Genomic DNA, 16,503 nt, shown 5'->3' on the forward strand with positions numbered 1-16,503 from the left:
GGGCTGGTCAGAGTCTGAGAAGAGTGGAATGGGTTCGTTGTTCTGAACAAGCAGCTTCTGCTTCTGTGTTGCAGACGCTGACTTTCGCGTGCAGCGTGCGTGAGCAGCACAGCCAGACCATCCTCCTGTCCAACCCCAGCAACGAGGCCTGCACCGTGCAACCCACCCTTGAGGGGGAGCACTGGAAGGGGGCTGCATTTGTCCATCTAGAGGCAAATCAACAAAAAAAGCCCTATGAGGTCACTTACAGACCCCTGACCATGAGCTCTGAGACTAAGAAGCATCAGGTACGTGAGTTGTGGCAGCACGGTGACCCTCACAGCTCACCCTGCTTTGGGCAAGAGGTTGGACAAGATGACTTTCAGAGGTCCTGGGCAAGCTGAAATTGTCCTGTGATGCAGGCTGGAAGCTGGGTTTCTTGGTGGCTATAGGCTGGGTACAGGGAAAGCACAGATGGGGCAGCTGAGCTGAGCAGGGGCTGCCACCCCCTTGCCACAGCTCTCCCTGCATGAGCACAGGGCTGGCACCCGATGTGCCCAGGTGAGCAAGGCAAAGGGATGTTAGGATGGGCAGACCACCTCTGCTGCAGGGCCAGTGTTCCCTTGCTTTGCCCAGCTGTGCTGCCTCTGTGCCCTGTGGCTGTGCCAGCCTGAGGGAATGTGACAGTGCCATCTCCTTCTGTGCAGGACACTGGGCTGCAGTCACAGCTCTGCCAACTGGACCTGCTCAAGTGACAGCCTGGCACTGTCCAGGTGCACTTAAGAGCCAGAAACTGGTCCAGATGGAAAGCAGGAGAGCTCACTTATCCTGTTACTTGTCTTCTAGGGTTCTATCTTCTTCCCACTCCCAGATGGCACAGGCTTGTACTACCTCCTGCAGGGAACTGCAGAGGCCCCCAAGTGTTCAGGGACCATTTCCCGTCAGGTACCCTGTAGGACCCCCCACACCGAGCTCATCCCTGTCTCCAACTGGCTGAACAGGCCACAGAGGTGAGTCTGGCCCAGGAAGTCTCATCTCATCAGTGCATGGAAGGGCTTCCCACTGCCTGCAAACTCCTTCCTGCAAGCTTCTCACTCTCCTTGGCTGTTCCTGGCCATCGGTTCTGCCTGGGCTGGTGTTCTGCCAATGCAGACTCATCCTGGAGGGCTTTCCTCCAAGGTGGATGAGAGCTGTCTCCCTCTGCCTGAGGCAGTGGGGATGAGGGGGGCAGTGCTGTTACCCCCACACGATGGGTATCCTCTGGAAGTGCTGCCCTCACTGCAGCCCTCTCGCCCACAGGTTCCTGGTGGTGCTGGACATACTCAAACCAGAAAATCTGGAAAGCAGTTCTGTGCTGCAGGGGCTGCAATACATTGATGTGCCAGGCTCTGCCAAGAAAGACTACAAGCTCACGTTCCTCTCCTACAAAGAAGGAGTCTTTAACACAATGGTAAGTGTGGACACCAGGCTGTGGGGCTCAAAGATGCTGTTGGCTCACTGAGAAGCTACACGTGGGTTTTTGTGCCTCCACGTGCCCCTGATAGGGTTGTAGCTGTCCTCGGCAAGTACCAAGCAGCAGGCAGCTCTCCACACACACCCCACTCACACAGCACTCTGAGGGTCCCACTGGGGGCTGCTCAGAACCACTGGGTCAGGATGCTGGTGCGCTGGAAGCAATGGGCAACCAGGAGAGTGTCAAGGACAAGTAGCTGGTCTTGAGCTCTTCCTTAATGGCTGTTTGCAGCCATTCTTGGGTGCAGGTGCTGGTCTTGGGAGCCTCTTTGGGTGGCTCAGCACAGCTGGGATATTTTTATGTGCAGAATTAATCTAGGGGGTAACCTGCTGGTTGATAATAAACTAACTATGAGCCAGCAACGGGCCCTCTTGGGCAAGAAGCCAATGGCAGCCTGGGGGCATCAGGAAGAGTGTGGGCAGCAGGGCTAGGGACATTCTGCTCCCCTCTGCTCTGCCCTGCTGAGGCCTCATCTGGAGTCCTGTGTCCAGTTCTGGGCTCCCCAGCTCCAGAGGGACAGGGAACTGCTGGAGAGAGGCCAGGGCAGGGACACCAAGATGATCAGGGGACTGGAGCATCTTCCTTATGAGGAAAGGCTGCGGGACCTGGGGCTGTTCAGTCTGGAGGAGACTGAGAGGGGAGCTTATTAATATTTACAGGTATCTAAATGGTGGGTGTCAGGAGGTTGGGGCAGCACTAGTCCCTTCCAAGCCCCACCATTCCCTGGTTCTATGATTCTATGACCAGCGCTGCCCTTTTCTCTGATTCAGGTGACCTTCCTCAATGAGGTGACTGAGGAGTACTTGTTCTACAGAGTGGATTTTAAGGCCACTGCTTCGGGACCCATGGGCACAGTTGAAATCACCGCTGCTGTTCGGCAGAGGGTGTCAGCCACTGTCAGGGTGCACAACCCTCTGCCTGGCCCGGTGACGTTTGCCATCGACTGCAAAGAGCCTGACGTCAGCGTTCCCTCATGCATCACCGTTCCTGCACAGTCAGAGGTGGGACCACAGCTCACACCCTCTCCTCCTCCTCTCACACCCTCTCCTCTCCTCTCCTCTCCTCTCCTCTCCTCTCCTCTCCTCTCCTCTCCTCTCCTCTCCTCTCCTCTCCTCTCCTCTCCTCTCCTCTCCTCTCCTCTCCTCTCCTCTCCTCTCCTCTCCTCTCCTCTCCTCTCCTCTCCTCTCCTCTCCTCTCCTCTCCTCTCCTCTCCTCTCCTCTCCTCTCCTCTCCTCTCCTCCCCTCTCCCCTCTCCCCTCTCCCCTCTCCCCTCTCCCCTCTCCTCTTCTTTCCAAGGATGACAGCTCCCTCCCCTCCCCTCCCCTCTCCCCTCTCCTCTTCTTTCCAAGGATGACAGCTCCCACCTGCTAATGATCCGGGGGGATATCCCAGGTGGGAATTGCCCTGTGCCGGTGGAGTCATGAGCCATGGCAGCCCTTGGGAGGTGTCCCTGTCAGACCTCATGTGGCAGGTCCTTGTGCCACGTGCTCCTTATTTAGTGTGGGTGTTTGCAGTTTGGGGTGGCTGCAGGGCATGCTCCACTGTTGGGGTGCTCACAGCTTGGGCTGACAGGAGGTGGTGTGTTTCCTGGGGGAGGGTAAGGGGGACTTTAGGGTGAGGAGCTTCTGGAGGCATAATGCTGGAGGGCTCCCAGCTGCTGGGAACAGTCCCCCATGTGAACTGTCCCCCATGTGCAGCAAGGCTGTCTCCCAGAGCGAGGGAGAGTGCTGAGCTGCCTTTCAGAGACCAATTTCCCCTGTCCTGGACCACGTATTTACTGTCTCTGCCTTGACCCAGCTGCTTTTCCCTTTGTACCTCCCAGGCTGGCCTTGTTTGCGAGTACCAGCCCCTGACAACAGGCGAGAGCACCGGGCGCCTGGTGCTCCAGAGCAGCGACTTGGGCTCTTTCTACTACGACCTGCAGCTGAAAGCCACCGTGGGCAGGCCCGAGAAGCCCCTCCACTTCTGCACCACTCTGGGCTCCAGTCAGACCATCACCACCACAATCGTGAATTACGCCCGGCACAGGACAGACTACCTGCTGCAGGTGCCCCCAGCCTGCCCATCCCAGGGCTCGCACGGGGACACAGCACCAGCCCTCTCCCTCGGGGGACCCTGCCCCTCCAGCTTGGCCTGGCATGGCTGAGGTGGCTGTATGAGCCCGGGGCTTTTCCCACCACTGCTGGGCTTGCCCCCAGCCGGGCTGTTCTTACTTGCAGACCCCTCTCTGCCACCCTTACTGTCTCCCCTCTTGCATGGTGCCTGGCTGTGTACATTCAACCCCAGCTCTGGGGGGGGTCTCCTGGGGTTGTCCCTGCTGGCCACACTTGCACAGTCCTCACTCCCCAGGGGTATGGTTTTGGGGGAGGACAGGTGAGGGAAAGAGACCCCAGCTACCACCATGGCAGGGGGGGCCATCAGTTTCTCCTCGGGATGCCAGCTCTGCTTCTGACCCCTCTGCCTCCTCTTCTCTCCCCTGTGCAGACCGACTGCGCCGACTTCCAGACAGAGACAGCCATCAGCGTGGCCCCAGCCAGCGCGGGGGGCTCTCGGGTGAGCGTGGCCGTGACCTACGAGCCCTGCCAGCTGGGCCAGGCCAGCGCCACGCTGCAGCTCTCCTCTCAGCAAGCCGGGGACTACAGCATCCCACTCCTGGGCCTCGCCCTCCCACCCAAGCCCCAGGGGCCCTTCCTTGTCAGCGCTGGTGCCACCATCTCCATCCCCTTCAAAAACATCTTCCTCCAGCCCACGGCCTTCTGCTACGCCGTGGGGCACCCGGCGTTTGCCGTCAGCGGCCCCGCCAGCCTGCGCCCCAAGCAGACCGCCCTCCTGGCCGTCTCCTTCCAGGGGGGAGAGGCCCCCGTGGCCAGCACCATGGTGGTCTCCTGCCCCGGGGCCCCAGGGCTCTCCTGGTGCTTCTACCTGCGTGGCCTCCCCGCTCCCCGCTGAGCACAGCCCTGTGGGAACAGCAGCAGACAGGACAGGGCTGGCACGGTGCTCCTCCTGGCAGGGGAAGTGCCTGTCTCTCCCTCAGAGCTGCTTCGTGTTCCACATCCCCCTGCCCTGCCTCCCCCTGCCCTGCCTCCCCCTGCCCCTCATCCCCCTGCCTTTATCCCTGAGCCCATCATCTCTATGCCCAAGCAGTGACCCGCTGGCACAGATGCCCTTTCTGGAGCAGGGTTTGTGCCAGGGAGCCCGCTGCAGTCTGACAAGGGGTTCTGGTGCCATTCTGCAGCACTACAGAAGCAGCCTGGCTTCAGAAACTCATCAGAAATGCAGCACTTGCTCCTCTGCAGCTTTGGTGGTTGCGGCCAGCCCCATGCCTGGCCCTGGCTGTGGCTGGGGGATGTGTAGGTCTGTGCAGTTGTCAGGAGCCACAGTGGGCTGGCACCGGGGTGTCTGTCCCCATAGCCCATGGCCACGTTGCCCAGGGCCCATCTCACATCAACCTGGGTTCATCTCCTGGTGCTGTCTCAGCTCTCTGGGCTAGTGGCATCCATCTAGGAGAGAGCACAACAGCCAAAAAAGGTCCTCCAGGGAGTTAGATGGTGGCAGCTTTTACGCCTTCATTGAAGATCCTTGCTGAGGCTGAGGTTTTGGAAGGTCTGCCTCCAGTGTACTGATAGGAGTCAAAGAAAAAGGAGGAACCCAGTGCTGTATTGGCCAGGAATCAAACTGAGGCCACCTGCATGACAGGACCTGAGTCTACCACTGAGCCACCAATGCTCCAGCTGTGCGCAGCTGCTTGTGCAGCCCCTTCCCACGCTGGCCAAGGGCTCTGCTGTAGGGGAGCTGAGGCAGAAGGGCCACCAGGACATCCAAGATCTTCAGCTCTGCAGTGGGGTTACAGCTCTCTTCATTTAAGCGTGGCTGATGCATCCAATATCTCTGGGTAATGAGCTGCAAGGTTCTGGAGAGGAGGAGGTGTCATATACAGAAACCTTGTTCACTTTTTGTGAAGGCTTGTGCTGTTTAAAGAGTACAATTAAATATACTATTAGTAGTGCACTGAACAATCTGGAATGTCAGCTGAAGCCTCGTCTAGGGGGCTGGAAACGCCCCAAGTCTTGGTGCGAGGTGTGGGGCTGGTGGGCAACGCTTCCCCACCGAGGCGGCGGCATCCCCTTAGGGATGGCCTTGGAAGACCTGCTGAGGTGTCCACAGATGGACTTTGCCTCTGCTGCTTCTCAGGGGGAGGCCTCCTCACACTTCCCACTGCTGCCCTGTGGGGTTCCTCCCATGAGAGACAGTCCCTCAGGAACTGCTCCAGCCTGGCTCCTTCCCATGGGCTGCAGCTCCCCACCAACTGCTCCAGCCTGGGCCCTGCCATGGGGCAGCTCCTCACAGCCTGCCCCAGCGTGGGTCACCCACAGGAGAACAATCCTTCGGGGACAGGCTGCTCCAGCCTGGGGGAAGGGGAGAGAAACAAACCGACGGGCACCACAGCTGCCCCAACCCCTGCAACAGGCACTGAGGCCACTCAAACCCCAGCCATCAGCCTGGAATCGGAGGGAAGCCAGGCAGCTGGGCTCCCTGTTGAGGGAAGGGGGCAGTGACAAGGCAGGGGAAGTAGCTGTGCTAGAGGTGATTTATAATGATCCAGATAACTCACAGATCCAGGTGAAGTCCCTGTGGCAAAAGCTCCTAGAAAGTGCTCCACCATCTTCTGCCAACACACTGGCAGTTACGTCTGGGAAAGAAGGTGAGGGGCAAACAGCGGATGGAGTGATGGCCAACTCCTCTCTCTTCCTCCCTGTCTATGGCCCTGTGACTCAGCTGGGGAGAAACTGTCCTGGCAATGCCACAAAAAAGACACCACCTGCATGGACCCATGTCTCAGCTATTATCTCCTGTGATCGAGGGAGGAGGTACAAAGGGAATGGAAAGCCCACCCTGACCCTGTAAGAACTGGTAGGTGAGTTACAAGGGAAAACAGAAACAAAAGGGGATTCATCACGGAGAAATGCTGCTGAGGACCCACCATGTGCACCTGTAATAACTGCTTAGGGTCCTGAGGGCTGGGTTCCAGCTGGGTTTGGTTCAGTGTCAGGGTTACAGCTCTATTAGGAATGGTATTAGGTTTAATGGTGTAATGTAAACAAACTACTTCCCCACACCGTTGACTACAGCAGCTTCCTCCTTTTCTATCTTTACCCCAGGACAGCCAAGTTTAAATCTTTATCTGGTCATGTTGCCAATCCTAGAGATGCATTTCCACTGCAAGAGCAGTATCATCCTTTCCAGGCAGGATGGCTTTTCCACCCCACTCTTTACACACAGTAAACCCGAGGCAGAGGAGAAACCTGAGTGCTGCTCACCTGGAAGCTGCCAGGCCCTTTCCCAGGTGTCAGTGACAAGAGCAGTGGGAGATGGGGTGTTAAGGGCTGAGGAGAGGATTTAAGAGTATGTCATCTTTTTCTTCCAGGTGCACTGGATTTTCCTGGGCTTCCTGACTGTCAGTCTGTGTGTGTGTGTGTGTTTGGCTGGGAGCTGCTCTGCCTGGGCTGTGCAGTCAGGGGCAGCTGGATTGGCACTGAGTGTGTTCTGCTGTGTCTGAAGTGTCTGTGCAGCAGTTCTGGAGTCCTGTCACATCAAGTATCTGGCAGCAGGCTGCATGGACAGTCACTTTGGTAGCTTTCCATGGAGAAGCCTTTGATTTGATCAGAACCCTTTGAGGTGGGGCTGTGAAGCAGGAGGAATGTCAGAGGTGGTAACGCTTCTCTGCGAGGCCAAACGCTGGGAGGGGGGTTATTTAATGGCAAGCTGGAGTTGGGCTCTGAATAACATTCCTAAATAGGAAGTAGAGCTGTGGGATTGTTTGTCTGTGGCTCAGCATCTGAGTGACTTGGTTTCTATTCATATTATTTCACATGGAGAGGGACAAGATGAGCCCTGAAGAGCCATGTAGGGAGTGAGTCGAGCCCCTCGGTGCCAGCACGCCCTGGCCACCGGCCCCTCCTGCAACTGATGCTGGCTACTACCATCCTTTGCTTCACCCTCTGAAGTTAATTACTTCTTGCTTTCCCTTCCCACCACCTCTTTGAAAATCCTTTTCCCACACCTTTTATTTTCATGGCATTATTTTCTTTCCCCCCTCTGTTTCCTGAATCCGTTCCTTCACCAGCTCCTCAGTTTCTAAATGTTTGTTCTATGCCTAATTGTATTCCCTGGGTTGTTTAAAAACCCCACAACATTATTTTCTTCCCTTCCTGCCCTCATTTCTAAAGACTTTTTCCCTTTTTTGCCCTTTTTTTTAACCTTTGCTGCCCAATTTCAGAATTTGGCCTTTTATTTCCCTACAAGTCTCTCGCTTCTGAAACATTCTTTTGCTGCCTCTTCCCCCCCCCCCCTTTCTGTGGCTTTATTGGTATGATTTCTTCTTCTTCCTTAGTGCCTCCACGTTTTCAAGTTTCTTCCTCACTCTCCCTTTTAGGGGACTGCCACTGCTTGGAACTTATTTCCTTAATCCATGTGGCTTTTCTGCAGTCCTCTTTAGTTCAAGTGTCTCTGGTCTTTGCCTACTCTCCTCAATTTTCAGCGTTCATATTGTGTCCATTTGTTTGCTGCCTCTACTTTATTCCTTCTTCATCCCCATCACTAGAGTCCTCGTGTTCATCTCATTTGTCATCTTCAACGAGCACACTCGCTTTTTTCACACATCCTTTCACCTCGGGTTTAGTTGTTGCTGTCCCTGTTGTTAATTTTTGCCCTTTCCATCCCTCAGTTCCCTGTGCAAACCGCGACAAAGGAATGAATGGCCTCGTTTAAATGAGTATTCCGTTGTCCCCGTGTGATTGACCCGGCTGCGCTCGGTGCTGCCGTGCTGTGGCCACACGCGGTACTGCAGCCGCGCATGGTTTGGGGGGGTTAGGTGTGTGGTTTTTTGCTCCGGGGTCATGCTTGTTGCATACTTGTTTGATTTTTTCTCTTTTTCTGGGGGATTTTGTTTTTTTTAAACCTAATGTGCATAATTAATTGATTAACTAGGTGTGCTTTATGCTAATTAAGGCTAATCTGGGGAGTGTGGGGGTATACTAATAGGTAGGAGTATGAGTAGGTATTAACAGTGATTTGGGACAGCTGGGGATAATTAGTACAATAGAAATAAAAATGAAACATAAGTCTGGTGCTGCAGAAAGTGGCCCAAACCCTGGGAGTAATGGGGTTTAATTAAATTGTTTGTTTTAATTGAAATCTTGTTTTTCACTCCCTGGAGGCATTTCCTGCTGCTGATTAAAGTTAGAAACAAAAGACTAGAAAAAGAGAGACAGAGAGAGAAAGAGACTACGTTAGAGAGACACAGAGAGAAACTAGGACAGACAGACAGAGAGACACAGAGTTTAAGAGAGAGAGACAGAGGCTGCGGGCTTTGCTGTAACTCTCGGTGTGATCCCTCTGTCTCTGAGCAGCACCCTGTATTTTCCACAGATGGCAGGGGCAGAAAATGTGGGCTGGATGGTCAGGTAGTAAGGTGGATTGTGAACTGGCTGAAGGGAAGGCGGCAGAGTGGTGATCAATGGGACAGGCCACGCTGCCTGAGCTTTCTGATGAGGCTGTTATGGGAGTCAGTGTCAAAAAAGCCTTGCTGAAGTCAAGGTAGATGACGTCTGCTGCTCTCCCCTCATCTAGCCAGCCAGTTCTGCCCTCATAGAAAGCATCAGGTTGGTCAAACAGGATTTCCCTTGGTGAATCCCTATTTCTGGGTCCTGGAACAGGCTCATTCTTCCAAAGGGTGCCAGCAGAGCGCTTGGGGCAGTTCTGAATGTCAGAGCTCCACACTTATTTCCTCAATGCTCACTGCAGAGATCAGGGAGAAGTTCATTCCAGAATTTCAAACTAATTCATCAAAACCTTAGTTCTCCCCCACCTGGTATCATTAACACAGCCATGGGCAGAAAGTCTGCAATCTCCTCCTTTCAAGTTCTTAAAGTCAGTTCAGTTCCAGAGCAGCTTTTAGGAACCCACAGGCCAGTTGGGCAAGTGCAGATCAGAGTCTACATGCAGTGTGAAGCTCAGGGAAGAGTCTGTCCCTGCCTGCTCTGCAGAAATGCTCAGCAAGCACAGGCAGGAGCAGCAGTTCCCAGGCTGCTTCCTTTCAGACCACCTTCCAGCCATCAGCATTTCCTGAGACCCAGACAAAGATGACATCTCACTTGCATCCCCTCAGCTTTGGCACAGAGCAGTGGCCAGTTCCCACAGGACCTCAACGCCCTTTGCTGGGTTTGGCAAACTGCTGCTGACTCTTGTGGGCCCCAGAGTTTCTCCAGATCCCCAAGGCAGCTGGGTGCTCTTGAAGTCATCATCACTGATCCCACTAGAGAAAGGCCAGCTGATAGTAGCCAAAGATTTGGTGCTCTATACGCTCAATCTCTGCATTTCCAAACCATTTTCTCACCAACAAGACGCAGCTGCCAGCTTCAGTTTTCCCCGTGGTCAGAGCGAACCCCCTGATCAAACATTTGCCATGTTGTTTTATTCTAAATTGACATCGGTGGGAACAACTCTCTGGTTGAACACTTCATTTCCTTTCTAGTTAAAGGCTTTTACCCTTCCCTGGGAGATTCTGGACAGTTGCAGGAGCCCTGACCCAGGACGGGACCGACACCAACCGAGCCGCAGGGAAGGTTCCCGAGAGCAGGGCCTGGCACAGGGACTCGTCCCCCTGCGGGTCCCCGTCGCCATGGACACGGGGCCCCTCCCACTCAGTGTTGGGTCACAGCAGGCCTTTAGTGACACCTCCAGGCCCCAGCCCAGAGCCAGGGCAGCCGTGGCCCTGCTGTGTCAGATGAGGCGGTGACGGGAGCAGGAGCAGGGAGCTGCCCAGGAGCCGCTGAGCGTAGCCCCCGGCTTTGCCTGTCGCCGCCGGCAGCCCCGCGCTGCTGAGCCGTTTGCCTTCAGCTGCCCTCCCCTCTAACCCACACGTGCCTCCATCTCACAGGGTGGCACAGATGCCCCTCAGCTGCCCCAGGTTGGCCTGGGAGGATAGGGCTCCTCGGGAGAGCAGGTCCGCGCCCAAGCCCAACGAGGTGACCGAGGTGCAGGTGCTGCAGATGGGTGAGTGAGAGGCCCCAGGGCTGGGCTGGCTGAGAGCCCGTTTCTGTGGCTCACTGGCAGCAGCTGTCCCGTGGGCACGGGGCAAGGGGGGGCTGCGATGCCAGGGCTGCTGGGAGCTGGCCCCAGCACAGCCTCTCCCTGCTCAGCCACGATGACAGCTCTTTCAGTCCTTTGGGGAGGTGGCTGGCAAGGCTGATGAGTCCCACTGACCCTTGTCTACACTCCATGTAGGTGAGATGCTGACAGAGGGTGAAGAGCTCCGGCCAGAAGGGCATTCTGAGAGCACCTTCTCTCCTTTTTCAGGCAGCAACAGCAGCAGCGCTGTGGTTGAGGTACTGAGCTTTGGCCTTGCTGGGACTTCTGTCCGTGGCATTGTCAGGGTGCTGCTGTGAGCAGAGGGACTCAGAGTCGCTGGGGCTGGCAGGGCCTCACCGTCCCTGGGGAGAGTGTGGCTGCTGTCTCCGAGCAGGGACTGTCTGGAAGTGGCACTGCAGTGTCCCAGGCAGAGCTGCAGACCTCCTGGCCACCAGCCAGCCCTGCTTCTCTGCCTGGCAAACAAACAGTGCCCGTGATCCCAGCTTTCCTGCTCCCTCCCCTTGGGGATCCTCTGCCCTGCAGAGGCTGCAGCCCCTGCTGCCAACTTTCCTGGGCGCTGCTGCCAGCACTGCCCATCACCTCTTGCCAGAGCTGCTTGTGCTGCTCAGCCAGGGGGTGCTGGGCAGGACGTCTCTTCATTCACTCTCCTCTCCTTCCTTCCTCTCTCCCATAGGTGTTTCTGCAGCCTTTTTATAGGACAGACAGAGTCCTCATGGCCATCGAGGCCTTAACAAGCGACAAAGCCCATTACAGGCAAATGGGCAGCAACATCCTGGACACGGCCATGAGTAACCCAGACGCCTGGCTGTGGGATGTAAGTGCCCTGGAGCTGGACTGCCCAGCCCAAAAGCCCTGCCAGGCTTTGTTCCCCCTCCCACCCTGACCCAGCTCTCTCGGGCACCTGAGGCCATTTCAAGGCAGCAGAGAGGGGTGGGAAGGGCAGAGGTTTCAGAGGTAGATGGTGGGCAGCACCATCCTCCCCTGTGTCCCCTCCAGGTGCCAATCATCGTAATGTGCATGCACAAAGCCATGGAGTGTGTGCACACAGACACATCCCGGCAGAGACTGAACTCACTCCTTCTCCTGCTGATGGACAGGAACCCCAGGGAGGTGAGCAGAAGCCTGCTGAAGATCACTCCAGCATGTGACAGGTAGTGACCCCAACAGCCATGAGGGCTTGTTCTCCTTGGGGAATGGGGCTGAATGGCTGCCAGAGCCATGGCAAGCTGCAGGACATCCCCAAGCAGCAGGGCCACCCATCCCTCCCTCCATCCTTCCCACCATCCTTCCCATCCCGCATCCCATGTCCCAGTCCCAGTGGGTTGGCCAGAGCCGGCCAAGGCAGAGCACCAGCACCCTACTCCTTCCCAGCCCGTGGGGAGCAGCCCCTCAGCCCCGTCCTGCCTGCCTGAGCAGGGCCCCGGGCACCCCAAGCGCAGGAGGTGTTGGGGCAGGGTGGCAGCACAGGCTGGCGGTGCTGAGGCTCTGAGAGAGCCCTGCTGACAGAGGTTCTGTCTCTGCAGCACTGCCCTGGCTATGCTGGAGGTGATCTTCTCGGTGCCTGGCCCTTTGCATGGTGCCCTGAAGGAGATGACGGACGTGCTGTGGGACCAGCGGCCGCGCAGGCTGTTGCGCTCTGAACTGGAGGATGCCTGCATCTATCCCTTGGCAGTGAGTGAGGAGTTGGTTCCCCTGTGCCTGCAGCCTCCTGTGCAGGCTGCAGGGCTGGGGCAAGGCTGGGCCTAGGGAGGGACAGGAGCCAGAGGCAGAGCTCTGCACAACCTCTGCAAAGGCTGGGACCCTGGACACACGTCAGTGCCCGCACTGGTACCACCTTTGTGCCGGCTCTCGCTGCCCCATCAGCCCTCAGAGGCAGCAGGGCTGGGAGGGCAGGAGGAGCTGGCACAGACACGAGGCCCTCGCAGGCCCAGCTGCCCCCAGCACGGGCTGTGTGCCCCCCTGCCCTGGCGCTGAGGTGCCGCTGGGAAGGGGGAGCCACACGGAGCCCGGCCGGCTCTGCCATTCCCTCACTGCCATCTCTCCTGTAGCTTCTGGCCCAGGGGAACAGGGCTGTAGCGGGCTTGGAGGAGATGTACAGAGCCTGGAGGTTCCCGAGGCACACCAGCACGCCGGTGCTCTCGCTGCTGCTCAGAGGCCTCGTCACCCTGTCGCAGGACCCCGAGATGGTGAGCAGCGCATAGTCAAGTGACTGCAGCTTGGGGGAGGGTCTCTCCGTGCCTCACACACAAGAGCTTGTGTGTTTCATCCAGGCCAGAAAGATGCAGATGCTGCTGCCAGATGTGATGGAGATGATGCTCTGTGCCAGTGCTGACATCAAGCTGAAGGCCCTGGCTCTCCTCAGGAATGTGCTGGGGACTGAGCAGATGCACGAGGCCAGCCCCATCGCTCTGAACCTCTCCGAGAAGCTCCCACGCTTCTTTGATGATGTAAGGAGCCTGAGCCCCACTGATGGGCACTCTGGGAGGACGACTCCTCTCCCCTCCCCACTCCTCTTGGGTGGCCTTTCACAGGCCAGGGCTGTTCAGCTGCAGCTGCCAATGTGACCCACATGTGAGGAGCCAACCCCGGAGCTTCTCCCTTCCACATCAATGCCCCTGCTCGCCTGGGCAAGGGAGTGGCTGTTGCTGAAGTGCTCCTGTCCTGTTCCCTCCCAGGAGTCCAGCCAGGTGCGGGAGAGCTCCATCAGCCTCTTTGGAGACGTGCTGCACATGGTGGAGGGGAAAAGCAGGCGTCAGCTGAAGCATAACGTGCGCAGGAACCTGATCGCGCTGTTCTTCCGTATGAGTGATGAGGACACGGCCGTGGCCAAGGTACAGATGTCACAGAGTCCCAGTGGTGTGGGGAAGGTTCTGCTGGCAGCACGGGGTGGGTTGGGGCCCTGGGGGCTGGGGCTGGTGGCAGTCAGCCCGTTGGAATGTGTGTCCCCTTGGGGTCCTGAGGCAGCGGGGACTGGGCAGAGCTTCCCTCCTGCCCTGCAGCAGGCCCGTGGCTACCTTCCTGCTCCTGCCACTCAGCCCTCCTCCCACACAGCCCCAGTAGGAAAGGGCTTGTTCCCCAGCCTGGAGCAAGGGAGGGGAGATGCTGCCAGAGGGGCCCTGGCCCTGCCTCCTGGGAACAAAGCTCTGCTGCCCACAGCCTGGGCGGGAGCAGCTGGGGAAGCCTCAGCTGGCGATGCCCGTGGGGAGCTGCTGCTGCTGCGTCCTGCTCTGGGTCTCTGGCAGCCAGCCCTCCCTGCCTGCAGCCCTGGGCCCTCACCTCCTGTGCCCTTGGGCCTGCCCCATCCCCAGCAGCAGCTCAGCAGCTTTCAGGATCCCTGTTCTGTGGCTGGCAGCAGCAGATTCTGGAAGGTGGTGGCTGCCCTGTGTCCTGCCCCGCGGCCTGCACCCAGCTCAGCCTCTGTTTGTCACTGCCTCTCCTCACAAGGGGCTGGGAAGGGCCCCCAGCCTGGCCCAGAGGAGGAGGAGGAGGAGGAGGATGCCCAGTGCCCTGGGCTCTGGTGCCATCTCCAGCCTCTGCTTTTCTGCAGGCCTCCAGGCTCACGCTCCTGTCCTGCTCAAGCACCCTGAGGTGGAGGAAGCTCAGCTACCTGGCTGCAACAAGTCAGACACAAAAGATTGCAGAGTGCTTGGTGAGGACAACCCCCATGGCCCCAGGAGACTGGGGAAGGGCTGCCTCACGAGCCCCTAGCCCACAGCTGCACCCTCATTCCAGCACGGACCCGCCAAGGGCTCTTCTCTCTCTCCTCCCCAGCCCAGGGTGCTGAAGGAGACCCAGATGAGCCCTGGCAGTGGGACAGAGGGGGCTCAGCACCCTCAGGCCCCCTCTGCACGCATCTCTCATCTCAGTCCCACAGGGCTTCTAGCTGAGAGATGGGAATAGCTGGGGGGCAGGGGAGTGCTGGTAGGAGGGATTGGTGTGGATGACTGGGGAGGGTCTATAGCAGCCCCTGTCTTTGTGCTCTCTCCAGCTGCAGCAGGACAGCACCAGGGCAGAGAAGTACCTGCTCCAGAGCCTGCCATACCTGCAGGACACTCAACCACCCATGCGAGCGGCGGCCATCAGGTTCCTGGGTGAGCCACAGCACCTGGGGCCCCTCTCCTGGCAGCCTGGCCCTGTGCCTTCCTGCCTTCCCCCTGCCCACATGCCTGGCTTGTAGGCAGCCTGTCAGTCCCACAGCCCCAGCTACTCCCCTTCTTCCCTGGGGCCCTCTGTGCTGAGGGGGAGGAGGGTGCAGGGCTTGTGGCAGCTCTGACAGCCGCTCTGTCCCCAGGTCTTGCCGCGCAGCACCCAAAGCCCCTGAGACGCCAGAAGCTGCAGGACATTTGCAATGGTGAGTAGGGCCAGTGCTGTGCTGGCAGGACAGGGCACAGAGCATGGCCCTGCTCCAGGAAAACACTTGAGGGGCAGAGGGTTGCCAGGGGCATGGGGCATTGCTGGGCAGCAGCTTCCAGAGGATCTCTTTGTCTCACTCCTCCTGCCCAGGGAAAGAGGCGGCTGGGTAGGCATGGCCTGGAGGGCGCTGCTGGGGGTCTCTGCAGGCAGGGAGGTTCATAGCTGCTCTGCTTCCTTCTCTTACAGCCCTCCAGCACCTGACAAGAGATGATGAACTCTCAGTGGCTCTCCTGGCAACTCAGACAATCTGCATGCTGACTTCTCTCCAGGAGAAGTCACCCTCAGGACAGAAACGATGGTGGCGGTGCATCTGTCCCTTCTGAGCCTTGCAGAAGGGAAATTCTCTTCTGAAACGTCGCCACCTGAGTCACTGTTGATTGACTGGCCTGGAACAACCAGCCCAGTTACAAGGTGTCCTTCCCATGGTCCCTGAGTGTGCTGAGCTGAGCCATTCCTGGCCTCTGCCTGCAGGATGACCCAGCCGGACCCAGGGCGTCCTCACCACAGAGCCTCAACTCCCCTGCTAGAGCACACAAGCTGAATGAAGTGGAGCAGGAGAGAAGCACCATTTGTGCCGGCATCCAAATCCTCAAAGCCAGAAGAGCTGCCCCAAGCTACCCCCAGCAGGATTCCATGCCCTGTGGTGTCCTGCTCAGCAACACAAGCCAAGAAGTATGAGAAGTCAGTATTGCGACATTTGTCTTCCAAAGCACCTGCGGGGTGTCCTGAGGCCCTTCTTCCCAGAAAGGGGCTGGGCAGCAGGAGCCAAGGGGAAACACAGAAGGAAATCCTGTTGTTGCTCTTTGCTGCCACATGCAGCCTTTGCTTTCCTTTATTAAACTGTCTTTATCAGGATATTGGTCATTCCTGCTGTGACTGTTGGGATCTGTGCTTACAATGATCCTCTAGAAAAGTCTGGATTCCTCTCCCTGCAGCTCAGGCCTGAACTGGCTCTGTCCCAGCTGGAGCCCAGTGGGAAGTGTGGCTCGCTCACAGCATCTCTCTATTGAAATGGAATCTACCCAGGAGAGTGCCTGAACTCTGGACCCTTCCTCCAAAGCTGGTGTTGAGAAGGAATGGAGAGAGATCAGAAACAAGCTGCCCTGGGCTCCAAATTGCCTCAGCTAGAAATGGCTGCCAGTCAGCTACCCCAAGCCCGAGTTCAGAGCATCAGTGCACCAATGTGTGCTCTCCAGCTGTGACAGTGATTAAGTTGCAGCTCTTTAGCTGCACAGTGGCTTCCAGCTCCTTCTGCTCGTTACCCTCTGCATGCAGAGGCCCTTCAGATGGACTGTTGGCTGTGACACCCTTTCAGAGGAGCATGGCCTAATTCCCTTGAGGCATTTCCCAGGTGTTTCCCTGTTGGTTCCTGGTAGAACAGCAGCCCCCAGCTCTTCTCTGTTGCTCAGCCCTTCATCCTTCCTCATGTTTTCATCGTTGCTGACATT

General features: G+C 57.5%; 1 protein-coding gene across 1 annotated transcript in view; it reads left to right on the forward strand.

Moving 5' to 3' along the window:
• Positions 1-4,441, forward strand: part of HYDIN (HYDIN axonemal central pair apparatus protein) — a 154,362-nt gene extending 149,921 nt beyond the window's left edge. Inside the window, exons 80-85 of the mRNA XM_062007844.1 lie at positions 75-287; positions 826-989; positions 1,279-1,429; positions 2,263-2,493; positions 3,315-3,539; positions 3,977-4,441. Coding sequence (XP_061863828.1) covers positions 75-287; positions 826-989; positions 1,279-1,429; positions 2,263-2,493; positions 3,315-3,539; positions 3,977-4,441 — 1,449 coding nt within the window. The remainder of the gene's footprint in view (positions 1-74; positions 288-825; positions 990-1,278; positions 1,430-2,262; positions 2,494-3,314; positions 3,540-3,976) is intronic.
• Positions 4,442-16,503: the final 12,062 nt, after the last annotated feature.

The sequence above is a fragment of the Colius striatus genome, chromosome 14, assembly GCF_028858725.1.
Source record: "Colius striatus isolate bColStr4 chromosome 14, bColStr4.1.hap1, whole genome shotgun sequence".
NCBI lineage: Eukaryota > Metazoa > Chordata > Aves > Coliiformes > Coliidae > Colius > Colius striatus.